The 24,367-nt window shown below is 31.9% G+C and overlaps 1 protein-coding gene across 1 annotated transcript; it reads right to left on the bottom strand.

The window, feature by feature from the left end:
- Positions 1–702: 702 nt before the first annotated feature.
- LOC134705739 (uncharacterized) lies at positions 703–18,518 on the bottom strand. Its single transcript, XM_063564457.1, has 10 exons — positions 18,203–18,518; positions 11,990–12,167; positions 10,886–11,235; positions 10,355–10,579; positions 8,939–9,136; positions 8,288–8,384; positions 6,601–6,684; positions 5,904–6,031; positions 1,375–1,503; positions 703–1,023 (listed from the first exon to the last, which is right to left on the bottom strand). The coding sequence occupies exons 1-10, from the start codon at positions 18,479–18,481 to the stop codon at positions 763–765; spliced, it is 1,929 nt and encodes a 642-aa protein (XP_063420527.1). The 5' UTR covers positions 18,482–18,518; the 3' UTR covers positions 703–762.
- Between the last annotated feature and the right edge of the window lie 5,849 nt (positions 18,519–24,367).

Here is a 24,367-nt window from a genome sequence, read left to right on the forward strand (position 1 = left end):
AACCAAACATTGTCACGAAAATATAAATTGTATTTGTACTCAGCTTAAAACGGGACAGACCTGAGAAACACTCGGCATAGCCTCACTCCTGCTCCCAAGTCTTGTATAAATACAAAATTATATTTCTAGACAATGTATTGTTATTCTAAATGTACAAAGATTTGGTAAGGAAATTATGCTGTTTCTAAATGTTACAGTGATACTGTTTATACGCTCTGTAAATTTGAATACGATCCATGTCAACTCATAAATCCTTTTAATTAGCTTTGACTCAAAAGTTTTTGTTTTAACACGGCAGTGAAATCTGAAAATATTTTTTTCTTGGTACAAACAAAGAATCCTTTATATTTCTCAAACCACTGTCGTCGTAAAATATACAACCAAAAATTTCAATTGTAAAGTTAAACAACACGATTAACCTTGCTCACCATACGGTGACCTTTAGCTTCTTTTTATTCATACCACAACTTACTTTTACATTAATATCTATTTTCAGTTGTAATAAAACTCATGTTAGAAAATAGTCTACAGTAGACAAAACCATGTGAGTTATATAATTATTGATATTCACCTTTACCCCGTGCTTTCTCCTTTTAATGCTGAAACTTGTTGTAATAATTGAAGACAGCTTCTCTGTCTTAGATATAAAGAAAATCCTAATTCCAAGTATAATAAAATTCTGTTTTAGGTTATATAATGTATTTTTATTTTAAATGCAAAAATAAAAACAATGTAGGAAAGGTAGAATGGGTATCAAAACATTCAGTCAGCATGAACCTTTTTACTATACACCTGATGAAAAACTATATGTTCCTCTATGACATGGGGGTCGACGTTTGGAGAGAACACCATTTTACAAGTTGGACATATACGTTCCGATTTGCCTGGTATACGCTTTGGTAATCCTTGTAAATAGTCAGAGTTGATTCCAAAATAAGGTCTTGGTTGCTTTGTTATGGCCTCCTCTTGTTGATTAGCGGCTCCTGTTGCTCCCATAGGTCTGATTTCGTGGATTGGTCCATTCTGGTTGAGATAAAGAGAGAATTACATGTGCTTATTATTCAAAGAATATATATGATAAACAAAATTGCCTTAGTCGAAATAGCATTAGAATAAAAATAGATTAAACAGATAAGACTGGATTAATAACGTCATGCCATTGTATTTTTTTGAAAAACCATAAAATATTTTTTTTATAATCAATGAAAGGAGTTTTGAAAGCCATTTGACAAAAACATATATATCATAATCCAAGTAAATAAACTTGCAACAGACCAGAGTTTCTGAAAGGACTTGTAAATACCCCTCAAAAAATCGAAAATCAAGATAAATTAATACAGATCATATGTTTTCAAAATCAACAGAAGTACTTACATTGATCTTCCTGGCAAATTGTCTCCATTCTCCTTGCTTTTCTTTAAAGCGACCACGGAGGATACTTCTGACTCTTTCTGTCATTTCTGTTAGCTTTCTATCAGCGGTAGTCTTTGCCTTGTCTTGTTTCTTTAAGACAAATCAAATCAATAAAAAGTATAGAGATGGAAAGTTTTAAACTAAATAATATTACCTACTTGTTTTGATATATCTTTCTGTTTAACTAGTCTTTCAATTATCCTGTATCGCTGGCTGGACATTTTTGTATAGAATTGATACAATTCATTAATTATATTATCGAAAGTATTTTGCCAAAATTGAAAATACTGAATGGAAATTCATCATTTATTTACTTTTTTGAGGAATAGAATCACGATTTCGGCCGTATCAACTTATGTATTTGTCTTGTACTGATGTCCATGGTTATCTCTTATAAATTCTCTCTTTAACTGTCTACTATCGGTCTCAATAAAAAAAAACACTATTCAACTAAGAACACCAGGGAGCTTAAGTTAACGGGTCCGTTAGTTAACGGATGCTTCGTGAATAAGCTCCCAGCTCCTTTGGGGAACCGACTAAAGATTTTGGCAATAATTCCTTATTTGATCTTGTACCATTGTTTTGGCTGTTAACAGTTTGTCTCTATCGACTATATTTGCCATACAAAAAAATGCAAGAAAGATAAATGTTGCATTACAAAAATACTGAACTCGGAGGAAAATTTAAACGGAAAGTACAAAATTGAATGGCAAAATCAAAAACTCAAACACACCAAACGAATGGATAAGAACTGTTATATTCCTGACTTGGTATATGCATTTTCTTATGTAAAACCTATAATTCAGGGAAAATAACTGCTATAAGCATGATAATGAGTTAACTGACTATTTTGGTCTCATTGACATGATTTGTTTTTATCTTGTCCTGATGTCTATTTTTGCCTTTCATTGTTTCTCTCTTAAGCTTTTTTCTATCGGTTTCAACAAAACAAAATGATCAATCAAGGGTTAGAACTGCTTTAAGTAATGGACTAACGATTTCGACATTAATGACATATGATATTATTCCATCATGTTGGTCATTTATAGTCATCTCTATCGACTTAATTCTTTCCAAAAAAAGGCTTTTAAAAGACGATGAAGTCAACATTTAAAGGTTATAACTGCTATAAGGAATTGACTGACGATTGTAAGCCCAATGACTTATTTGTATATCTTGTACAGCTGATCAGTTTTTCTCATTTATATTTTCTATTGGTCTACAGAAATAAAACTATATTTGTTTCTTAATAAAATCTCCAAAATTTGTTGAAAGTTTTCAATTTTATGACAAATGAAAAGTGTCGTCTGATAGTTTTTATCGAGATCTCCCGTGTCCCTATAATTAAATATCCAAAATTTTGAAAATGCACATATACGGTAGATGCAGCAAATAATTCGAAACGGTTAACTATTTGAAAGGTTGAAAAACAACTGAGACATTGAAGTAAACATATAGACAGTATTCATGTTAAAAGAAAGACAACTCATGTACTTCGTTACACAAAGTCGATATATAGTATTATCGCTATTTTGTGCATTTTTCGTTTGATCTTTTTTTGTGATAATTTTCATATCATGCTACTCGCTTGAGATGGAATAATTATCACTAGAAACTAAGGAGGCCACGTGGCGTTGCTAACGAAATTGACATGCACATGATGAAATTGACAACGTCGTCATAGGTAAAATAGCGATAAATAGATTATCATTGGTCATCTCAACTCGATTGCTTTTCTCACTTTCGCTGTTCCAGCTCAAGCGAGAAAATCAATCTCGTTGAGATGATCAACGATAATCTATAATTATTGACACCGAAGATATAGTTGTAAAAGTGATCTACCGAGTGATATGAAGGTTATATGTACATAAAATTCATAAATGATAATCAAAACTAAAGAAAACTTTGTTCAAGCGAAGATCACAAACTATTAAAACACTCAATGTATGGTTCTACTTTGTAATTTGAATATACATTTAGGGTGATATAGAATTGACAACCTTAGCATTGAGAACCTGAAATTCAAAAAGGTTGTGTCAAGTATAGTTAAGAAAATCTGTTATTATATGGTAGAAAATCCTTACAAAAATACCTTTAAAGGTCGATGAATTCATCTTTCAAAGGCAATAACTGCTATAAGGAATTGACTGACGATTTTAAGCACATTGACTTATTTGTAGATTTTGTGCTGCTGATCAGTTTTTGACCTTTATATTTTCTTATTGTCTATAATTAATCATCTATATTTATTCTAGATAACACAGCCAAGATCTCATAATTTGTTGAAAGTCTTTAATTTTATGACAAATGAAAGGTGTCGTCCGATAGTTTTGATCAAGATCTCTCGTAACCCTAATGTCAAAAGTTTTGAAAAATGCACATATAAAGTAGTTGCAGTAACCATTTGAAACGGTTAGTATTTACAAGGTTGAAAAACAACTGAGACATTGAAGTTAACATGAAGACAGTATTCTTGTTCAAAGAAAGACAACTTATGTAATTCATTAATTTTTTCAAGAAGTAGTCTTGGGCTGAGATTTACGGGGAGAAAAGCACTCCTAGGAATAGTCGTAACATAGCTTACTATCAACTAAATAGTTGTAAATGTGACCAATCGAGTGGACGTAGGGGTAATATGAACAAATAAATTAAATATAAATGACAATCTAGAGTATTAAGGTTTATGTACCCTTCTGTAGCCATTTTTGTACGAATTTTTCAAACCTCAATTGTGTCAAAACTACAGATATAATGAAGAATAGAGATAGGCCATTTAGTACATATTCCGAGGGGAAACTTGATGCAAAGCATTATTTTTTACTGTTTCATTGCGGTTGGTAGAAAAAGAGGACTTTGTGGCAAATAAATCAAGATTTTTGTTGAAAATCCACAGCCTTTAATACAGAGATTTTTGTTTTTTAAATTTGGAACATAAATTACTCACTTGATTATCTATGATGTGCTAGTGTTTACTTTTTACAAAAAGTTCTAAGCAACCTGTAAATTCCAAAACACCTCGTGCTGAGTCACTAAAGTCGAGCGCACCCTAACAGGTGTACTTGATTTTGGCCATATTTATATTTGTTTTAACCAATAACTACATTTATAAACTTGTTTTAAGGAAATCAATGTTAGTCACTGCATGCAATAATCCTATATCTAGCTGTCATCAAATTGCCAAATATGAGAGTACAAGGATAAAGGCTGTGGATTTTCTATAAAAATCTTGATTTATTTGCCACAAAGTCCTCTTTTTCTATTAAATGCAATGGAACAGTAAAAAATAATGCTTTGCATAAAGTTTCCCCTTTGAATATGTACAAAATGGTGTATCTCTATTATTCATTATATCTGTAGTTTTGATACAATTGAAGTTTAAAACGTTCGTCCAAAAATGGCCACAGAATGGTACATAAACCTTAAGCTATGTTCAAGCTAAGATCACCATCTATATTCACTAAGAATGAGGTAGTACATTGTTATTGAGTATACATTTAGAGAGATAGTTTGGCATGAGATTGCCAATTTCCAAAGTCACAGTGGATTTTGATTACATTCATTTTCGACTAATGTGAACATCTTTATGTACCAATATGTCATGGCAAAGGATACTTCTGGTATTTTAACATTTTGTATTACATATTAGTATCATAAAGTAATAAAGGCCAAAGAAAACTAGAAGTTAAAGAGCAATTAGGATCAAATATTCGGAATGGTGTTTGCCATATATAATTCCAAAAGAGCGTTAAGTCTTCCGAAATACCATTAATGATACGGGGCGGTCATATATAAATAAACCATACATTGTCTCGAAATATCAATGTTATTTGTACAAGGCTTAAGGTTTATGACCCCTTCTGTAGCAATTTTTGTACGAATTTTTCAAACTTCAATTGTATCAAAACTACAGATATAATGAATAATAGAGATAGGCCATTTAGTACATATTCCAAGGGGAAACTTGATGAAAAGCATTAGTATTTACTGTTTCATTGTATTTACTAGAAAAAGAGTACTTTGAGGCAAATAAACCAAGATTTTTATAGAAAATCCACAGCCTTTAATACAGAGTTTTCGTTATAAAATTTATAACATAGATGACCCACTTACTTTTCTATGATGTGCTAGAGTTCATTTTCTACAAAATATTCTAACCAACCTGTGAATTCAAAAATACCTCGTGCTGAGTCACTAAAGTCGAACGCACCCTAAAAGGTGTACTTGATTTGGTCCATATTTTTTTTTGTTTTAACCAATAACTACATTAATACACTTTTATTGTAGGAAATCAACGTAGCACTGCATGCAATAATTCTATATCTATCAGTCATCAAATTGACAAATATGAGAGTACAAGGATTAAGGCTGTGGGTGTGGATTTTCTATAAATTTCCATATGTTAAGCATTGAATCAACACAAGGGTACATAATCCCTAACAAATTTATATTTCGAGACAATGTATGGTTATTCTATGTATAAATTATCTTACCGACAGTGCTTTCTTAAGTTCCCTGATTTCCTTTTCCTGTTTGTCAATGACAACACGTTGAACGGTTACATTTCTGTTAACTGTTTGAATGGTTTGGCTTTGTTGAGATATAACTTTCTGAAGGCGAACTTGAAACAAAGAAGCAAGCCTAAAGTTATATACTATAACAATTAAGTATCAAGCCCGCCGTCCAATCGTATCTAGATTATTACATTACGCTCATGAATATTAACACTATATATAACAGGGTTGTGCACCTGAAACAAATACTTTCCCAACACAGTTTTGAGATAGAACGGCTAAAATCTACACCTCAACATAAAAAAATGGTTGTCAGGTATGATGTGTTTGTGTCTCACCTCAATGGCAACATGTTTCCACTGTCGTTAGATACCAGAAAAGTCGCCTGGTTTGTACAAAATGTGTCCAAATTTCAATTGTAAAATTTTGAATGAATTTGGCTTCTTATGAAGAGGACGTATTCAAAGAAAACGACTACACTGACGCACACGGTTTTGCTCATTTTGAAGTTCCCGCGGTTTATTGTTTGACATGTTGTTAATTTGAACATCGGTAAATTACTCTTGCCTCTGATTTATACAAGAGTTGATACAAAAAAGTCATGATGTTAAACGCCATTTATGTCAACAACAAAAAAATCATAAAAAAACATGGGAGTGTACATGTAAATACATACGCATGCGTTTTGGTTTTTGTATTTTCCATCCATTTTCTTTATTATCTGCATCAGAGCTTGTATCCGATGAAATAGTGTTGCAACCTGAAAGTAAGAATTAATAAAAAGAAATCACTGTATTGAGAAAAAAAAAACGAAAAACAACACGTTATAAATTGTATGCATCCGAAGCGCTTTTCTGAGATTGCCGAAATATTTCAAAGTGTATGATAAACCGAAACAGCTGGAGAGCTTTCAGATTTCAAAGTTAATGATGTATAAGAAACGAAACAGCTGGAGAGCTTTAAGATTTCAAAGTGTATGATGTATAGGAACCGAAACAGCTAGAGAGCTTTAAGATTTCAAAGTTTATGATGTATAAGAACCGAAACAGCTAGAGAGCTTTAAGATTTCAAAGTTTATGATGTATAAGAACCGAAACAGCTAGAGAGCTTTAAGATTTCAAAGTGTATGATGTATAAGAACCGAAACAGCTGAAGAGCTTTAAGGTTTCAAAGTGTATGATGTATAAGAACCGAAACAGCTGGAGAGCTTTAAGATTTCAAAGTGTATGATGTATAAGAAACGAAACAGCTGAAGAGCTTTAAGATTTCAAAGTGTATGATGTATAAGAAACGAAACAGCTGGAGAGCTTTAAGATTTCAAAGTGTATGATGTATAAGAATCGAAACAGCTGGAGAGCTTTAAGATTTCAAAGTGTATGATGTTTAAGAACCGAAACAGCTGGAGAGCTTTAAGATTTCAAAGTTAATAATGTATAAGAACCGAAACAGCTGGAGAGCTTTAAGATTTCAAAGTTAATAATGTATAAGAACCGAAACAGCTGGAGAGCTTTCAGATTTCAAAGTTTATGATGTATAAGAAACGAAACAGCTAAAGAGCTTTAATATTTCAAAGTTAATGATGTATAAGAACCGAAACAGCTGAAGAGCTTTAAGAAGAACAATTGTCATTCATTTTGCTTTAATAATTCTGTCTGCTTTAGAAGTACTACGCCAGCTGAACGATAAAGTTATGTGATTTTATCATGTAAAATTATAAATTATAAGCCAGTGCCATTTTAAAACACAAATCCATGAATATTTGACTGACACAAAAAAAAATTATACAGGAATCGAATCTACAGAAACTCTTTGTGTGATTGTTTTTTGAGGTTTTTTTGTGGTTTTTTGTTTTGTTTTGTTTCTCATAGGCAATCAACTTATTTAAATGAAACATCCCTTTTCTGGTGAAAACACTTCTCTACAACTGTTATCGTACAATATTTCTATTGGAAATAGAGCATGGGTTTTGAAACTGTGTAATGTCCCCAAATCTGAACCGCTGGATTTGCTAATAATTGCTTAGCGATTGAGTTCAAACCATGCAAACTGATTAAAGCATAGTACAATTACATAATGCATTTTTACTTTAAAAATTATTTTAAAGCAACATTTTTTGAAAATAGTGGAGATACAAACACAATACAAATATCTGTATCTGAACATGATGAATATGCTATAATAATCCAATGGGAGTGTGGAAATAGAACAGTGTAGTTCCTACAAAAACTCGTAGAAATCTCGTATCATAGTTTTGCATTTGGATATAAAATGTATAGCTATCTCCATTTTTATCAAAAGTCGATCCATTACACTATAAGATTCACCCGACGAAATTTATTACGATATAGATAATGCAAACATACCACTATCTGTTGTTTCTTTCTCCGTCAAAGCTCTAACAGCTTCTTTGATTAGATGGTCTGTAGTTTGTGTTCCCTGTGTATTATCATCTTGTATAATCTGTAAACAATATCATATATCTTATATGTTAGAATTTGAAAGAGGGGTTACATAATTTGAACAAGTTTCTGCTAAGTTATACTTTCTTCGTTTTTACATCATCAGCATTTTTATTAGACGAATATGAACATTTTATCTTTATTACAACTTTTACTGCATTACTGCTTACACTTACATATTAAAGGATAACATTTTTTTTTAGAACAAAACCAATTTAAAACCAATTCTTTTAGGGATGCTTCTAAACTGCTTTGGGGTAGACGTCACAGAGGTCAGATATGGGAAGAAAGCGTCATGGAGACAGTAACATAATGATTCACAAAAATACATCTTCATGGCAAATACTGTCTTCAACAATTGATAGGGGTCTATTAATATGATTACCTATAAATCTTCTTTTAAAATCATCGAATAATTTAATGATCTTCCTGTCACATTAAATTTTCCACATGACTAAAATATAACTTGAATCTACCATTTGGTTCGCGACTTGGTACGAGCACATAAATGTTTTACTGAAAATACCGATATGAATAACAAAAGGATTAAAATACCTGATTATTCTCTGTCAACTTCAGGTTTATTGCCTCCCGTTGACTAATTAAACATTCATTCTTCCAATGTTTGGCCTGTTTTAACAGACCACTGTTCTTCCTCAACAGATCCCCTATTTTCTTCTTAAAGAACAGTTCTTCTTTTGATCCTTGGAATGGTTTGTAATGTCTTCGTTCCTTCTTCTTCACAATCACTTCCTAAATAGATTTTAACTTTCAAGTTTCATATTTTGATAAATGATTTTAACTTTCAAGTTTCATATTTGATAAATAATTTTAACCTTCAAGTTTCATATTTGATAAATAATTTTAACCTTCAAGTTTCATATTTAAATAAATAATTTTAACTTTCAAGTTTCAAATTTTAATAGATAATTTTTACTTTCAAGTTTCATATTTTTATCAATAATTTTAACTTTCCAGTTTTTTACTGACGCGCCTCGGGATAAAATTCAAATATAACGGCCCTTGCCATGTGTAAATTTCAAACATATCTAAAGCTTGCATGTGGATTTTAGTATCTAATTTTGCCTACCCTTAGTCATATTCGTTGTAGTGAATTATTTCGACTACATGCTTTGTTTGCAAGGGTGATTGGGAATAGAAATATGGTCACTTGGTCTTCTTCCAACCGGCAGTAAAACGTTTGCCGAAATGGGGCGTCCGTTTGGCTGTGCGGGATGAATCAAGTTCGCAGTCACGTCCGGTCAGATTGGGGACGTTAAATCCAATACCTCGTGTAAGGAGAGTGCCACGTTCTTTGAATGTTGAGAACCCTTGCAACAACTCTTTGAGGGGTCCGTAGGTGGCCTGTTGAAAGGCAAAATTTCTGTCCCTATCCAATATACCCTCATTTTCCAGTGGCATTCCAGATTTCCCCGACCATCATCCCGGATGGCCTTTATTAATTCTAGACCTACCTATAGTATTTATTGTGAACTTGTTCTCGTCCTGAATATGCATGAAATATTTGCCACTAGACGTTAAGCAACCAACAATCAATCATTGCAAGATGTTGTCGATAGTAGTTCATCAAAACGAAATAAGAATGCAAAAAATGTTGTTCCTTGCAACTTACAGAACTCCACGGAACTCCCAATGATGTATCCTTATACTTAGTTAAATGATGGTATGTCATGAGGGACAGTCACGTGTTTGCACGTAAGCGCTATGGAAACAATAACCACATTAACAATGAGGGAACCAGAAATGACTTTATCATACATTGTAAACAAAGTTAAGATATAATTAGAAGTAAAAACATCTTGTTTTTCTAATATCAAGTTTTAATCTAAAATGTCAAAAATGCACCAACGCAAGAAAACGTCTATCTTGTATTTAATTAAAAGTAACCCCTGAAATAAAAGATTTGTTATATAGAAGAAAAATAACTAAGAAATGAACAAGGAGTTGTACCTTTACTTTCATAGCTCCAAGATCTGACTTCAAGTTCTTGATTGTTGTTTCGTGCAGTTGTTCACGGTGTGCTAATTCTGATATGACGACCTTGCTGAGACTACAGAATGCACACGATCCAGCTCCAGCTGTAATTATCTCCAGAAGACCTTGTGGTCCCGGAAGTAATGGTAGTCTTATGGGAAATTCAATGCACCGAGGAGACGGTGGGTACGGTATCAATGCCTGAAAAGAAAAGAACGGAACCAGGTATCACTTTTATGGAACATAATTAATTTATTCATTTCATTGTGGCGGAATGGTAAATAATGAAGACCTTTGGAGAGAGGAAAAAAACAGGGAGTTTTATTCGTTCTCCACATTTAGCATGAACTTATTTGTCAATGTAATCAATCATGTATATATTTTTGTCGTTGAATCTATTAAGATAAACAAAATATACAAAGACTTTCAATAAAATCAACTTAAAAAGATGTATATTTTAAATAATGGATCTGATAAAATTACCATGCCTTTGGACACACAACTTACCAATTCTTCCGTTATCCATTTAGCATTCTGAGTTTTGATGTCATATATAAGCTTTTTCTTGGAGGATTTGTTCTTTCCAGCTACAGCAACCTGTGCATAGGTAGCTTTGTTATCATTTGTCAGTAGCGGAACAATTGGCACATAAGAAACAACAACTTGTTCATTGTCATTGTACTCTTTAACAACAGGCTGCTTTACAATGTTAAAATTTTCGGTCCAAGCTTGAGCAGGATTAAAGTCTGATGCCAAGGTGTTGTGATCTTTATACACCGTTAATATTCTTTCTTTGAAAACTCTTCGTTTTGATGGTGAACACAATGGTAATCCAGGAGGTAAACTGACAGTGGTTTCTGAAAATTTGAAGTAGAAACGGATTTATGATTGTTTCTGTCGTAGAATCTCTTATTAGACAACACAAACTGTATTCGTAAATAAAAGAGATAAGGATGATCTTATATATAGAACGAATAACAACATATATACTGGGAATTTTTCAATATAATAAAACGATTGTTTATTGTGTTATAAATTATTGTTTTAAATATATATATTATTGCTGGAAGGTTCTTAACAATGAACATTTGAATCAAAGATTTTCTTTTAATCGACCAGTTCTGTATGTTTTAATATCGCCTCGGTTTTCTCGAGGTAGCGTGTTCACTTCGAGTGTGGGTGGTCGTCAGTTTGATACCTTGCCGGGTTAAGTAAAAGACTTGAAAATTGAAATTTTCTGGTTCTTCGCTAAGCACGCAGAATTAAGAAGGAAGAACATAGATTGGTCTGAGTCAGAATAATGTGTCCGAGTGTTAATATGTCTTTCTGTGGACCTTGTAAACTAGCACGTTAAAAATCCGGCCAGCATGTCGGTCTAGTACAAAGCAGGGGTAATATTCATATTACCGTTAGATGTTAACGTCCTGGATATACTTTTATATCACTGCTCTATTCATCATAATCATCTGTACATCTTAGAAAGGCCACCAATTGTTTCTTTTTTTATAAAATATTTGGGAAGTACTTTAAAGCGCAAATCATTTTGAGGAAAAAAGTAAAACTACCGTGAAATGAGATCGAGACATTGAATATGAATTCCTGTATACATACGTCGTTTCCTTGATTCTGTTGTTGGATTTGCGCCTGCTGATTTCTCTAATGTATCAAAGCAGAAGTCTTCATCGTATCCAGCCACTCCACGGAACTGGAATGTGTTACTGATACCAACCACGTGGTCCCCTTTAGCCACATACAGAAACACAAAATCTACTCCTGGCATCCTCACATGCTATTTTAACCAATTGAATTTTAGATTTTAAGAAACATTCAAATATGAATAAACAGAATGTATAACACATGGCAGAAATCCAGGGGAAACATTTCAATTGATTGTGTCCTTTTTGTTTCGGTAAATACATAATCTATTTTGTTATATTTATTGAATTATTGTCTTTTTAAGAAACACCTGATTGATTAAAATATTCTGTGGATCATTTTCATTTTACAAACTACATTTCTAAATGTACTAAAAACTAGAGGCTCTAAAGAGCCTGTGTCGCTCACCTTGGTTTATGTGAATAATAAACAACTCCTTAGGGGGTCAGTTGACTTATTTTTAGGTCTTATTTTGCTGAACATTATTGCTGTTTATAGTTTTCGCCGATTTACGAAAAATAGATAAAAATTGACTATAAAGGGCAATTACTCCTGAAGGGGTCAACTGACCATTTTGGACATGTTGGCTTATTTGTAAATCTTACTTTGCTGAACATTATTGCTGTTTACAGTTTATCTCTATCTATAATAATATTCAAGATAATAACCAAAAACATCAAAATTTCCTTTAAATTACAAATTCAGGGGCAGCAACACAACAATGGGTTGTTCGATTTGTCTGAAAATATCAGGGCAGATAGATGTTGACCTTATGAACAATTTCATCCCATGTCAGATTTGCTCTAAATGCTTTGGTTTTTGAGTTATAAGCCAAAAATTCCATTTTACCCCTATGTTCTATTTTTAGCCATGGCGGCCATCTTGGTTGGTTGGCTGGGTCACGCAACACATTTTAAAACTAGATACACCAATAATGATTGTAGCCAAGTTTGGTTTAATTTGGCCCAGGAGTTTCAGAGGAGAAGATTTTTGTAAAAGTTAACGACGACGGACGACGACGGACGACGGACGACGACGGACGCCAAGTGATGAGAAAAGCTCACTTGGCCTTTTAGGCCAGGTGAGCTAAAAAAGGTTACAATTCTTCAGGCAAACTTGACCTTAGATTGCTTTGACTGCTCTGTATAGGACGTTTTGTTTTTACATTGAATTCTTAGAGATTTATATATTTTCTTGCATACTTGACACGTGTCACGTGCCACTAACAGATATCCTATATTTACATTATCTTTATGATCATTATGACAAAAACCGTTTGGAAATTAATTTGCTTCATCATATTTATTCAGTTTATAAAAGTTGTTGAACTTTCAATAATTAGTAAACAGGGAAAATGCAGGTACATTATTAAAGACCAAGAGAGCATAAAGTAAGATTCTGAAGAAATAAAATAAAATACTCTATTACATATTAATACAGATTAAAAAAAATACACAAGCATTAATAATGGTAAGTTTTTGTACAAGCAGACGAAATACAAAACCGATTGAGCACAAAAAGGTTTTTGGAAGTCTTGGATAAGATACGTTGAATGTTTTCAGTAAGGTTGTCCCCGTTGACAATTTTGAGTCACTTCTCTTTATTCTATACTATCTCATAATATTGGCAAATATGTGTTCACATATATAGACTTAATAAGCTATTTGTAATAGTAATTATTAGTATGATTCCATCTGCAGGAATTTGATTTATAAAGAAGTATTACATGCGAGGCAGTTTGCTTCTATATTACTTAAAAGACTAACAAGTCCAAGAATTATTATCTGTTCTTAGCTGTGTTTAATGTTCAATCTTTACGTCTTGTACTTTTTGTATATTAAAATTCTTTGATAGTTGATAGTTTCCTCGAAGCCTATGGAAACAAAAGTACAGCTCAGCCCAAGATCGATTTCGACAAATTAGTCTCATATTTCAAAGAATTAAACAGTGATCTGAGAGATGATACAGAAAATCAACAAATTGAAAGTAATATTTCCCATGAAGAAATAAACGATGAGTTAAATAGCAGAATTACAAAACATGAAATTCTTAAAGCGCTGAAAAATCTGAAAAATAACAAAGCATGCGCCGAAGACAAACTGATTAATGAATATTTAAAAACATCAGCTCATGTTCTTATAGACATATATGTGAAAATTTTCAACCTAGTTTTCGACTCCGGAAAAATCCCAAAACAATGGGTCCAAGGAATGATAAAACCTGTCTACAAGAACAAAGGTGACAAACGCAACCCCAAAAATTACAGACCAATAACTATTGTGAGCTGTTTCGGAAAAATCTTTACAGCGGTATTAAATGAACGCCTTAAAAAATTCTCAGAACAAACATCTCTTCTTAAAGAAAATCAAAATGGTTTCCGAGAAAAATACTCAACAATTGATTGCGCGTTTCTTCTGAACTCTCTTATTGAAGTTTTACAACACTAAAAAAAGAAACTATTTTGCGCATTTGTAGACTTTGAAAAGGCCTTCGATACGGTTAATCGTAATTTCCTATGGTTTAAAATGTTGAACAGCAATATAAAGGGGAAAATGTTTAATACTATTTTCAGCATGTACCAGAATATTAAATCCAGCTTGAGCTATAATGGTCAAATTTGTGAGCCGTTCGCTTGTGAAATCGGTGTCAGACAAGGAGAAAATCTGTCACTGTTTTTATTTGCTTTATACTTGAATGACCTAGAAGACTATCTCATCTCAGAAAATGTTTTAGGCATGAAGACAATAAGTAAAGATATAGAAGAAAAACTTGGAACTTTAATGAAATTATTCATAATTCTCTACGCGGATGACACTGTAATCCTGGCAGAATCACCTGAACAACTACAACATGCACTTAACAAATTTAAAAAGTATTGCGAAACCTGGAAGATGCGAGTAAATGTTGCTAAAACTAAAATCTTAATTTTTTCAAAAGGAAGAACGACAATACCTCCACTTTTCCGATTCAACAATCATCATATTGAAACTGTAAAACACTTTAACTACCTAGGAATTATTTTCAGCAAAACAGGCAGCTTTAAACAATGCAAACAAAATTTAAAGGACAAAGCAATAAGTGCAATGTACGAAGTTTTAAGGAAGGGAAGCATTCACAATTTATCAATTAAATGCCACGTAGATTTATTTGACATACTGGTAAAACCTATTCTGCTATATGGATGCGAAATATGGGGTTACGAAAACATAGATATACTAGAAAGAGTTCAAACTAAACTTTTTAAGCTACTTTCACATCTTAAGCCATCTACTCAAAACGAATTCATTTACGGAGAATTGGGTCGGTATCCCCTAGAAATATATATAAACATTAGAATTATATCTTATTGGACAAAGTTAATTACCGGTAAAGAAAGTAAGCTCGCTGCTGTCATGTTTAGATACCTTTTGAAGTTATCACAAGAAACACCATTTCGATCGCGATCATTAGACAAGATGAAAAGTATTCTAGACAATTGTGGATTTTCTTACTTATGGTCATTCCAAAATACACCACCTAACATTAAATCGACAATTAAACAAAGACTAGAAGATCAGTTTACACAGTTATGGACAGGAAAGGTAAACGATTCGCCGAAAGCCCTGAATTATCGCCTATACAAGACATTACACAATTTCGAACACTACCTTAATGTACTTGACGATAAAGATGTGATAACAATGTCGCGGTTTAGGACCATGAACCATAAACTGCCGATTGAAAATGGCAGATGGCAAAACATTCCCCGAGAACCCAACAGAGAAAGTGTCCGTTATGCAGAGCTGCTATAGGTGATGAATACCACTATGTAATGGAATGCAGCAGTCTCCTGACAAATAGAACACTACTAATTGACAATAAATACCTTACGAACTGTAATATTATAAAATTTAATGCTATTATGAACCAAAAACAGAAATCTAAACTCCAAAAATTGTGCAAATTTATCAGAATTATATATGACAAACTGGATTCTCTCTGATGTCAACCTGTCGACTACACTGATCATACCGTTGTAAAAAAAAAACCTCATAATATTATTTAATGCTTCCTCAACAAATGTACTTGTATGTAATGTAATGTAAACTAATGTGTTTTTCTATATACCTTTGTCCAACTTAGGTGATACCAGAATAAAAAAAAAAATGATATATAAGTCAGAAATTACGTCAGTAAATGACTTTTTTTCTATATATACATATTTTAAATCATTCGTGGATTTTTGTTATAATATCTCTTTAACTTATTCACAGTTTTTTTCTTATATATGTCGTGTACATTTTATTATTTTGTACAGGTTATTACTTGTACAAAATTTTCATACAAGTAATTACTTGTATGATGCCATCGTACAGGTTATTACTTGTATAAATTTAATTATACAAGTAATAACCTGTACAAATTTTGTGCAGAAAAAGATAATAACTTGTACAATTCACTATCTTTCGTATTTTTTGAAATTTATATTGTGTTTGTTTTTTCTGTTCTTATTTTCAATTGTTTATCTGTATTACTTTTGAAATGTTAGAAGTTTACAGATGAACGAAGGTCGCAAAGTAATAATATAAGCTAACGTGACACCATGTGCATATTTGGCTAAACAGCTAGATGCCACGTAAATACGGACATCTGGTTCATAGTGACATGGTCATTAAAAGCAAAAATAAATTGGTACCCTCCATTCATTCATTTTCAAACATACATCATGACAAAAAATTTGTAATATTTATTTGGTGACTATTTTGAGACTCTGTATGAGCCAGTGACCTTGAATTCAAGTTCTGTAATAATTCCCTTCAATTATTATTTTGCAGTATATGTGGAGCTCCCAAAAGGGGAAAAATGTCAATGAGTTGGTAAGCCACTTCAGCTGCTCCTTTAAGGGCGCAGTACTCTAAATTTGGTTAAGTGGTCCTGGTAGTGCATGATCCACCTGTATTATCCATCTGGACATGAATGATAGTCAACAAGGTCTACTTGACATGGGAATTAAAGTCTGTAGAAGTGATAGGACAAACAACTAATTTTGTGGTTTCAGTACGACTTTTCTTCAAAATACACTGACACATCTGAATGAAAATTCTTATAATTTCTCTGCTGATATTGGAAAATAGTTTTTTTAACTCCTTATATGTCTTATGGATGCTTCCATGGCCAGCTCTAGAATGTGCAGTTCTAATCAACGGATAAAGTTCATCTACTGTACAATAGTAAAAAAAATCGTCACCTTTGCGAATGAGTTTTTCAATGCATGCTACACTCAAAACATCATATTGCCTTAAGAAATATCTTTGAAGAGCAGTCTTTTTGGAACTTAATTTTGCTTCCTTTACATTCCCAATAATCTCTCTGTATCTTTCATGTGTAAATATTAAATTATTAGAAGATTTATTGTCATCACACAATTTAATTATTTCATCATGAAATTTCTTTTCTATACTGTTTTCTATCTTGACACTTTAGTTTTGACTACTTAAAAGAACAGTTTTGTTCATATATTTGATATATTAAATATACTCACATATTGAGAGTTTGTACCTTTAGGCAACTTAATGAATTATATGTTAAAAGGGAAACAATTTGTTGTGAACTTCAAATAGGCCAAGGTAAATAATGATTTGTACAAGTTATTATCTTTTTCTCCACAAAAGTTGTACAGGTTATTACTTGTACAATTATATTTGTACAAGTAATAACCTGTATGATGGCATCATACAAGTAATTACTTATATGAAAATTTTGTACAAGTAATAACCTGTACAAAATAATAACATGTACACGACATATAGATAAAAGGAGCATAAGTCATATTGTATAGACATAGGATTTTTGTTGAAGAGAATGTGGTTATGCTTAGATACCCTCGTTTTGTTTCAATGATTTGCTGTTATTTTGACTTACGTGTATACCTGCAGTATCATTATATTTATATTAAAAAAATGTATCATACATAAATTAGTCATCAATTTTGTTATAACGTGTATAGTCTCGGACGAAAGGTGTACATTTTGTCCTTTTTAATACATGCGAAGACAGAGAATTTTTTTTAAATCAGATGAGAGACGCAACATCACTGAAAGTTACATGATGTGCTTTGTATTGAACGACTCTTGCAATACGAATTTAAATAGATAAAACTGATCATACTAAAAAATAAAGTCTACTTACATCAAGATCAGCATCCGTAAAATGAACACATCTTCGCCTGAGTGTGTAAGCATGTCGGGGAATAAGGGGTGCCCATTTATATGCCAAGAAATCATCTACTGAATCCCACTCGGTATTAAAAAGTCCTACATAATCTAATGCTTCTGGATCAAAGCAATCTCCAATATCCCACTGTAATCTTATTCTGTTTTCGTTCGAATAACAATCACTTACTGGTCGAAAGGTTACTAAATCTGAAGAGGCATTGATGTTTTCTAATTCGAAGTCAAAATCTGACATATCTAAGGAATGAATCTGAAAAGAAATCAGATATATTTTTTTATTCTTGTTATGAGGTCCCCCCCTCCCCCCTTTTGTTATGAGTGTAACCTTAATATAAATTTCCTTATTGTCGAAAAGCAAATTTATTTTTTTCTCAAAATGAACAAAAATATTTTTACGTATTTCAAAATGGGTCGAGCTCAATGACTAAAGTCCCTAGCTATACAAGTTAAAATCAAGCATAATATTCAATATGAAGTTTTACAAAAACAAACGCGTTACGTTATTTGTCATGGTGCAGTTGCATATTTCTCCAGATACCTACAAAACTGTCAGTAGAATTCCATTTTATTTTTCGTGTACATAGTGAGCTATTCAAGGATAAACAAAGTAGTAAATTAAACTCTTTTGTTCGATAGGTTATCCATGTAAAGACATTTGTAACAAAATTACACTACTTTTTAGCAACCATCAAATGTTTATCTTTGTTCATGTTGTTAGTTGTTATTTGTAAATATATAAGGGTTATTGGCTATTAAACTACTTTTGAGACATTCTAACCGATTTAAAAGATTATAAATATTGCACGTTTAAGAAAATAATCTTGTTTATAATAAGATACGCATAAGATTTGACTTGGTTTGAAAAATGAAACTACATGTAAATTTATATTATTGGCCTGGTTTTCTAAAATTGGTAGAGAGAACTGAAGAACATATTAGGAACAAACATTTCCTTATTGATATATCTTAGAATGACTATTTCTTTGAGATTAATGAAGAAAGAAACGATGAAAATGGTTCTCAAAACTAAACTCCATCTTACCTCTTTCACTGTTCTTTGTAATTAGACTATCACCGTTGACGACGTTTGTTCCTCGAAGATCTCTATGACGTTAGACAACGGGTCGGATGTATTCGTCGATTAGATCGTCGGATTGGATCAGTAACGTTATAATTATGTTATATAAAGATTTGCTTTTAATAAGATGTTAACTGCAATTGTGAATGTCTCAGTCAGTTATCCAGTATAAATATATAAACCTATTTTGAATTATACAATTAAAATAAACATGAAGAAAAGAATTGCACAAGGTTTGTATACCCAAAGTCTATTGTCCTTTGTCCTGATCCATCAAACGTTAAAAAGGATTCAACTTTAGAATTCGTACTTTTATAACAGTTTGTTTTCAATCTTCAAAATCAGTCTCTTAACGGTATGTGTATACTTGAGCATCAACATCCGGGCTCCGCAGTAGATTATTAAGCCAAATGTATGCCACTGAAATCAACGCGAGACACAAAATCAAGCCATTGTCAACAACCCATTGAAAAGTTTTATACAACTATTCACCAGATAAAAAATGCCGTGGATGTAAGCAGCTACATTTCGCCGTTAGGTCTTTAACAATGACAATAAACAATATCAGTAACTATACTAAGAAGGTTCCGATCATGACAAAATGTGAAACAATTTAAACGAGAAGACAACGGAAAGACTGCTTACGAATCACAGCATCATCACATCATTCCGCATATCAAATTAAACGAAAAAAGGAGATGCTTAAATATTCAGAAAAGTTCAATTAAAAAAAGACCTCTCACAAATATTTTTAATTAGCAAATGATGGTGTTGGTCTTTTATACCGAAAAGAAGTTATATGGTTTGGCAAATCGGTTTGCAATTCTTCCACAATAAAAATAGAAGCTCCATAAGAGGTCTTGGACAAAAATGTATAACTGGAGCACTATTTAATGAAGATTTGGAGAAAGTTTATCTTCTTTACCAACAATTTGAAGATCTCTAGATATTTGTATCTGCCAAATGCTTCATAGATCTCTTATAGAGAACTTTGTTACCAACTGAAGACTTTTTTTGTTTTCATGACTCCGCCATAGTAGCCTATAGGGGGCATTAACTTATAAAATAAGGGTTTGTTCTTTAATTTTATGATATTTTTATTAAACGATTTTATATATTTTCGTGAAACTCGGAATGGTATTTTAACTTTTTTATGTTGCTGTTTGATGCATTTTGATTCAAAATGTTGTTTTTTTTGTAATATCTCAGTGAATCAAATGAATAATCAAAATGAATTAATCTTATTTCTCGAATACAATAATTTTATGATAATTGACTGTAACAATTAGACAAACTGTCCATTAGAGTAATATCTATTGCGAATTTGATCAGTATTTGTATTCTAAGAAACTCCACCCATAAATCTTATATATATCAGTATAAATAAATCAGATTATTCTACAATTACAGCTGTTGAGCTGTATATCTAAAGATTATTTTGGACGATAATTAAACAGATTGTTTAAGATACTGAAAGGATATATAATTAGTAAATGATAACAAATGCATTTGCAACAGCATAAGTAAACAATGTATATCTTTCATTTATTTCTTTGTAAACTAACTTTCTCTGAAAAGTAAAAGATTGATTCCAATCGCTGAGAATGGACATATTTCTTTATATTCTGGAAAAACTAACGTGCGAGTTACAATATGTTTTCTCCTTTAAACAAGCAGACAATAAAAAAATAAAAAATAATTGAATGAAAAAAAACAATAGCTATTGAAATGCTACCGAATATTAGTATTATACCTTAATTTCCTTCATTTGAAATTATAACTCTATGATCATTAGCATGGAATATTTTTGATTTTGGGGTTTCTTGTTTTCATTAAAATTGGCAAATATATAAATTGTTGTTTATTTCACTTATCTTATATATGTTACAGTGAATTTGTATAATCAGGAATTATGTAGAATCCCTAAAATGTTCAGGGATTATGTATAATCACTGGTTAGTTTAGGGATTATAAATAATCACTCAAATTTTCAGGGATTATGAATAATCACTAGAAAAAACGTCATGTGTATTATACAAAATAACTAAAATAATACTAAAATATATAACATATTGAAATATAATAAAAGTTAACAGTATAATATCAAACTAATAACCTTAATATTGTAAAACGTTAGGCATAATATATTAATATGAAAGACACAAAAATATTGAAATGTTAAACACAATATAATTAAATGATGAGCAAAATATATATTGAATAATTGATGTTTTGTTTTTAATACTGATTTTATCAGTATTAGTATCAAGCGTGCCCTTTTTGATACCGACTGTATCAGTATTAATAATATCAAGCGAGCCCACAAGGGCGTCTTTGTGTAGTTAGTATGAACATATTAAATGGCATAATGATTATTCTTTTTATCGTATTGTTTTAGCAATTGTTTTAATGTTGAAAATATGAATTAAAATGAAATTGTCATTAAAACTATTTTTATGCGTACAATCGTTTCGATAAAAGTACATTTTTTGCACAATATTTAAAAAAAAAACACATTTTATTTACAAACTAGATTTGGATGGCATCGACTATTACACATTTGCCCTGCTTTTCTACAGGTATATCTACCAAATTCATATTTGTTTTTACCACAATGTCAAAATTTAAAAAACCTTGTCCTCCATATCGAATCATATTTTACGGCACGTCGAAGAGAAATAGAGTTTTCAGCACAAATATCTGAAGGTACCAATGAAGGGAAATCAGCAACCTCAAACTGATTTCGTGTATTAAAGATCCCAGCAGGAGTCCATACTATTTGGCAAGGCGATATCCTTCTTCAATCTTTTTGTGAATAATGACCATTTTTTTATCTCCCTTTCCTGGAACCACTAGTGGAATTGGTTTGAGATATATGTTGCATTTTGTTTTTCCTCTGCAATTTTCATTTACTTCTGAGCATACGTTTTCTTCAACCCAAGCAACATCTGTGCCTGTGCCGAGCTTATTTGTTAGAAACATAATGAGGTTCAACACTTATATGAAATATAAAGGAAAAAACGCATCACTTAAGATTCACATAGTAGATCAGGAATGAAAACTGTTTACTTAAACTTTCAAGGAATAAGAAAAAAAAATAATTTGTCTATGTTAATTTGTTTCATCATCTTTGGAGCTTTTAATTATTGATAATCCCTGAAATCATATTAGGGAATTTGTACAATACTAATTAAGATTACTGAACAGTGATTATGTAAAATCACTGGTCATTTTCAGTGAATCTGTATAATCACTTATGATCTAAGTGATTCTACATAATCCCTGAAAAATCAGTGATTCTACATAATCCCTGATTATACAAATTCCCTGTAACATAATATATATAGAATGTTGATTTTGTAAACAGTCTCCCCCTCCCCATTTGATCTACAATTTCGATGGTTTCGTGGTAACGATTATTGGAGGTCTTAGATTTGTTCAAGAAGGGTTTAAACTCAGTATGTTCTGCTTTTCCATTTAGCATGCACGCGGCATATATATATATATATGACTGGTCGTCTCGGGGTCAAAAAATGTGACCGGATATGATAGCATGTCTTCCCGCATACATTTTTCGTTTGAACTAGCACCTTCAAACAGACTCAATGAGTTGGTCAAGTACAAATAAAGGTTCACAATCATTACACTTCTTAACACGTTTTTGTTCCGACACACATCAGATATTTCCGGATGGCGTTAAACACAACCCCATCATCACCATAGTCATCATCAACAAAAAATCATGACAATTTTCAAAACATTTCCAGTCTTAAGGTGGTGTGGGAGTCTAAAATAAAAATGAAAAAAATTGTTCTTACTTTGTCAAAACGTAGTATCTATTTATATACATGTATGTTCAAAAATATAATAAAAATGATAGGTCACCGCACATTTCTCAAGCTACAGAACGTGACAAAATGACACATTTTGTATGGATTATACAGGAAAAAACACCATTTTGTGATTCGAAACTAAACAAAATGATAGAATTGTTAAATACTTAAGGAAAAGATAGCTTTCAGACAAGGTTTTGAGAATATAAACAGAAAAGATAGGGTCACCGTACGTTTTTCCCCGCTAAAATACAAAATGGGAAAATTTCATGTAGAATCCTTCAGAAAATGCACTGTTTTAGAGTTACCTTCCCTTAAAATACCAATTTAAAAAGAATTTAAAAACAACCAAAAATAATCAACATTTGCAAAAATATTAAAATTTATAAGTTATATTCTTATGAATTGGTTCTTTTAAATGAAAATTCACATTAAATATCTGCATTCCTGAATCAATTTTTGCTAGCTTGATAGAAAATATGGACCTTTGGTTCTCTTTTTTTTTTTACAATCCAAGATGGAGGAAGACACCCATACCACCTTAACAAGGCTTTATGTATCATTGTCATTTTGCTTAGTTTCTTCTGTTTAACCTAGTCTGACATCGGACTGTAGGACTTCTTTTTGAACTGAGTTTTACTGTGCGTATTGTTGTGTGTTTGTTTTTCCTACATTGGGTAGAGGTATAGGGGAGGTTTGAGATCTCAGAAAACATAGTTAAACCCCACCGCATTTTTGCGCTTGTTCCAAGTCGGAAGCCTGTGGCCTTTGTTAGTCTTGTATGATTTTTAAGTTTAGTTTCTTGTGTATATTTCGAAGGTTTAGTATGAAGTCCATTACCGCTGAACTAGTATACATGTTAGTTCGTATTTATTTGCATCCTACGTACACTATTGTGCATGCTGTTTTTAATATTGTCAGTTAGACTTGACGACATTGACCTTGACCACATCTCTCTTTGATGCCTATTATGTCGTGGCTGGAACATAATAATCCAGGGTTGCTGATACGTTTTTTTTTTGTTTTAGCTAGTAGGACTTTTTAATTACCTCCAAGATGAAAAAAATCTTTATAACAATTGTACTTTACTACTGTGTAAAAATTTCCATATCAATTCCAAAGTTATCAAAGCACAATATGCGTTTTGCAAGACGATACCACATGAACGCGTTTTTTGTAAATGATTTGAAAAGATAAAATTATGTTAAGT

Source organism: Mytilus trossulus, chromosome 2 (assembly GCF_036588685.1).
Source record: "Mytilus trossulus isolate FHL-02 chromosome 2, PNRI_Mtr1.1.1.hap1, whole genome shotgun sequence".
Classification (NCBI taxonomy): domain Eukaryota; kingdom Metazoa; phylum Mollusca; class Bivalvia; order Mytilida; family Mytilidae; genus Mytilus; species Mytilus trossulus.

Bases quoted from the DNA above. Each gene is read 5' to 3' on its own strand.
- LOC134705739 (XM_063564457.1), bottom strand. From the start codon at position 18,481: ATGTCAGATTTTGACTTCGAATTAGAAAACATCAATGCCTCTTCAGAT. The intron at 9,137-10,354 runs GTACAACTCCTT...AAATCTATTTAG, and splicing joins TTGGAGCTATGAAAGTAAAG to GAAGTGATTGTGAAGAAGAA. The intron at 8,385-8,938 runs GTATTTTAATCC...TATTGTTTACAG, and splicing joins AGTTGACAGAGAATAATCAG to ATTATACAAGATGATAATAC.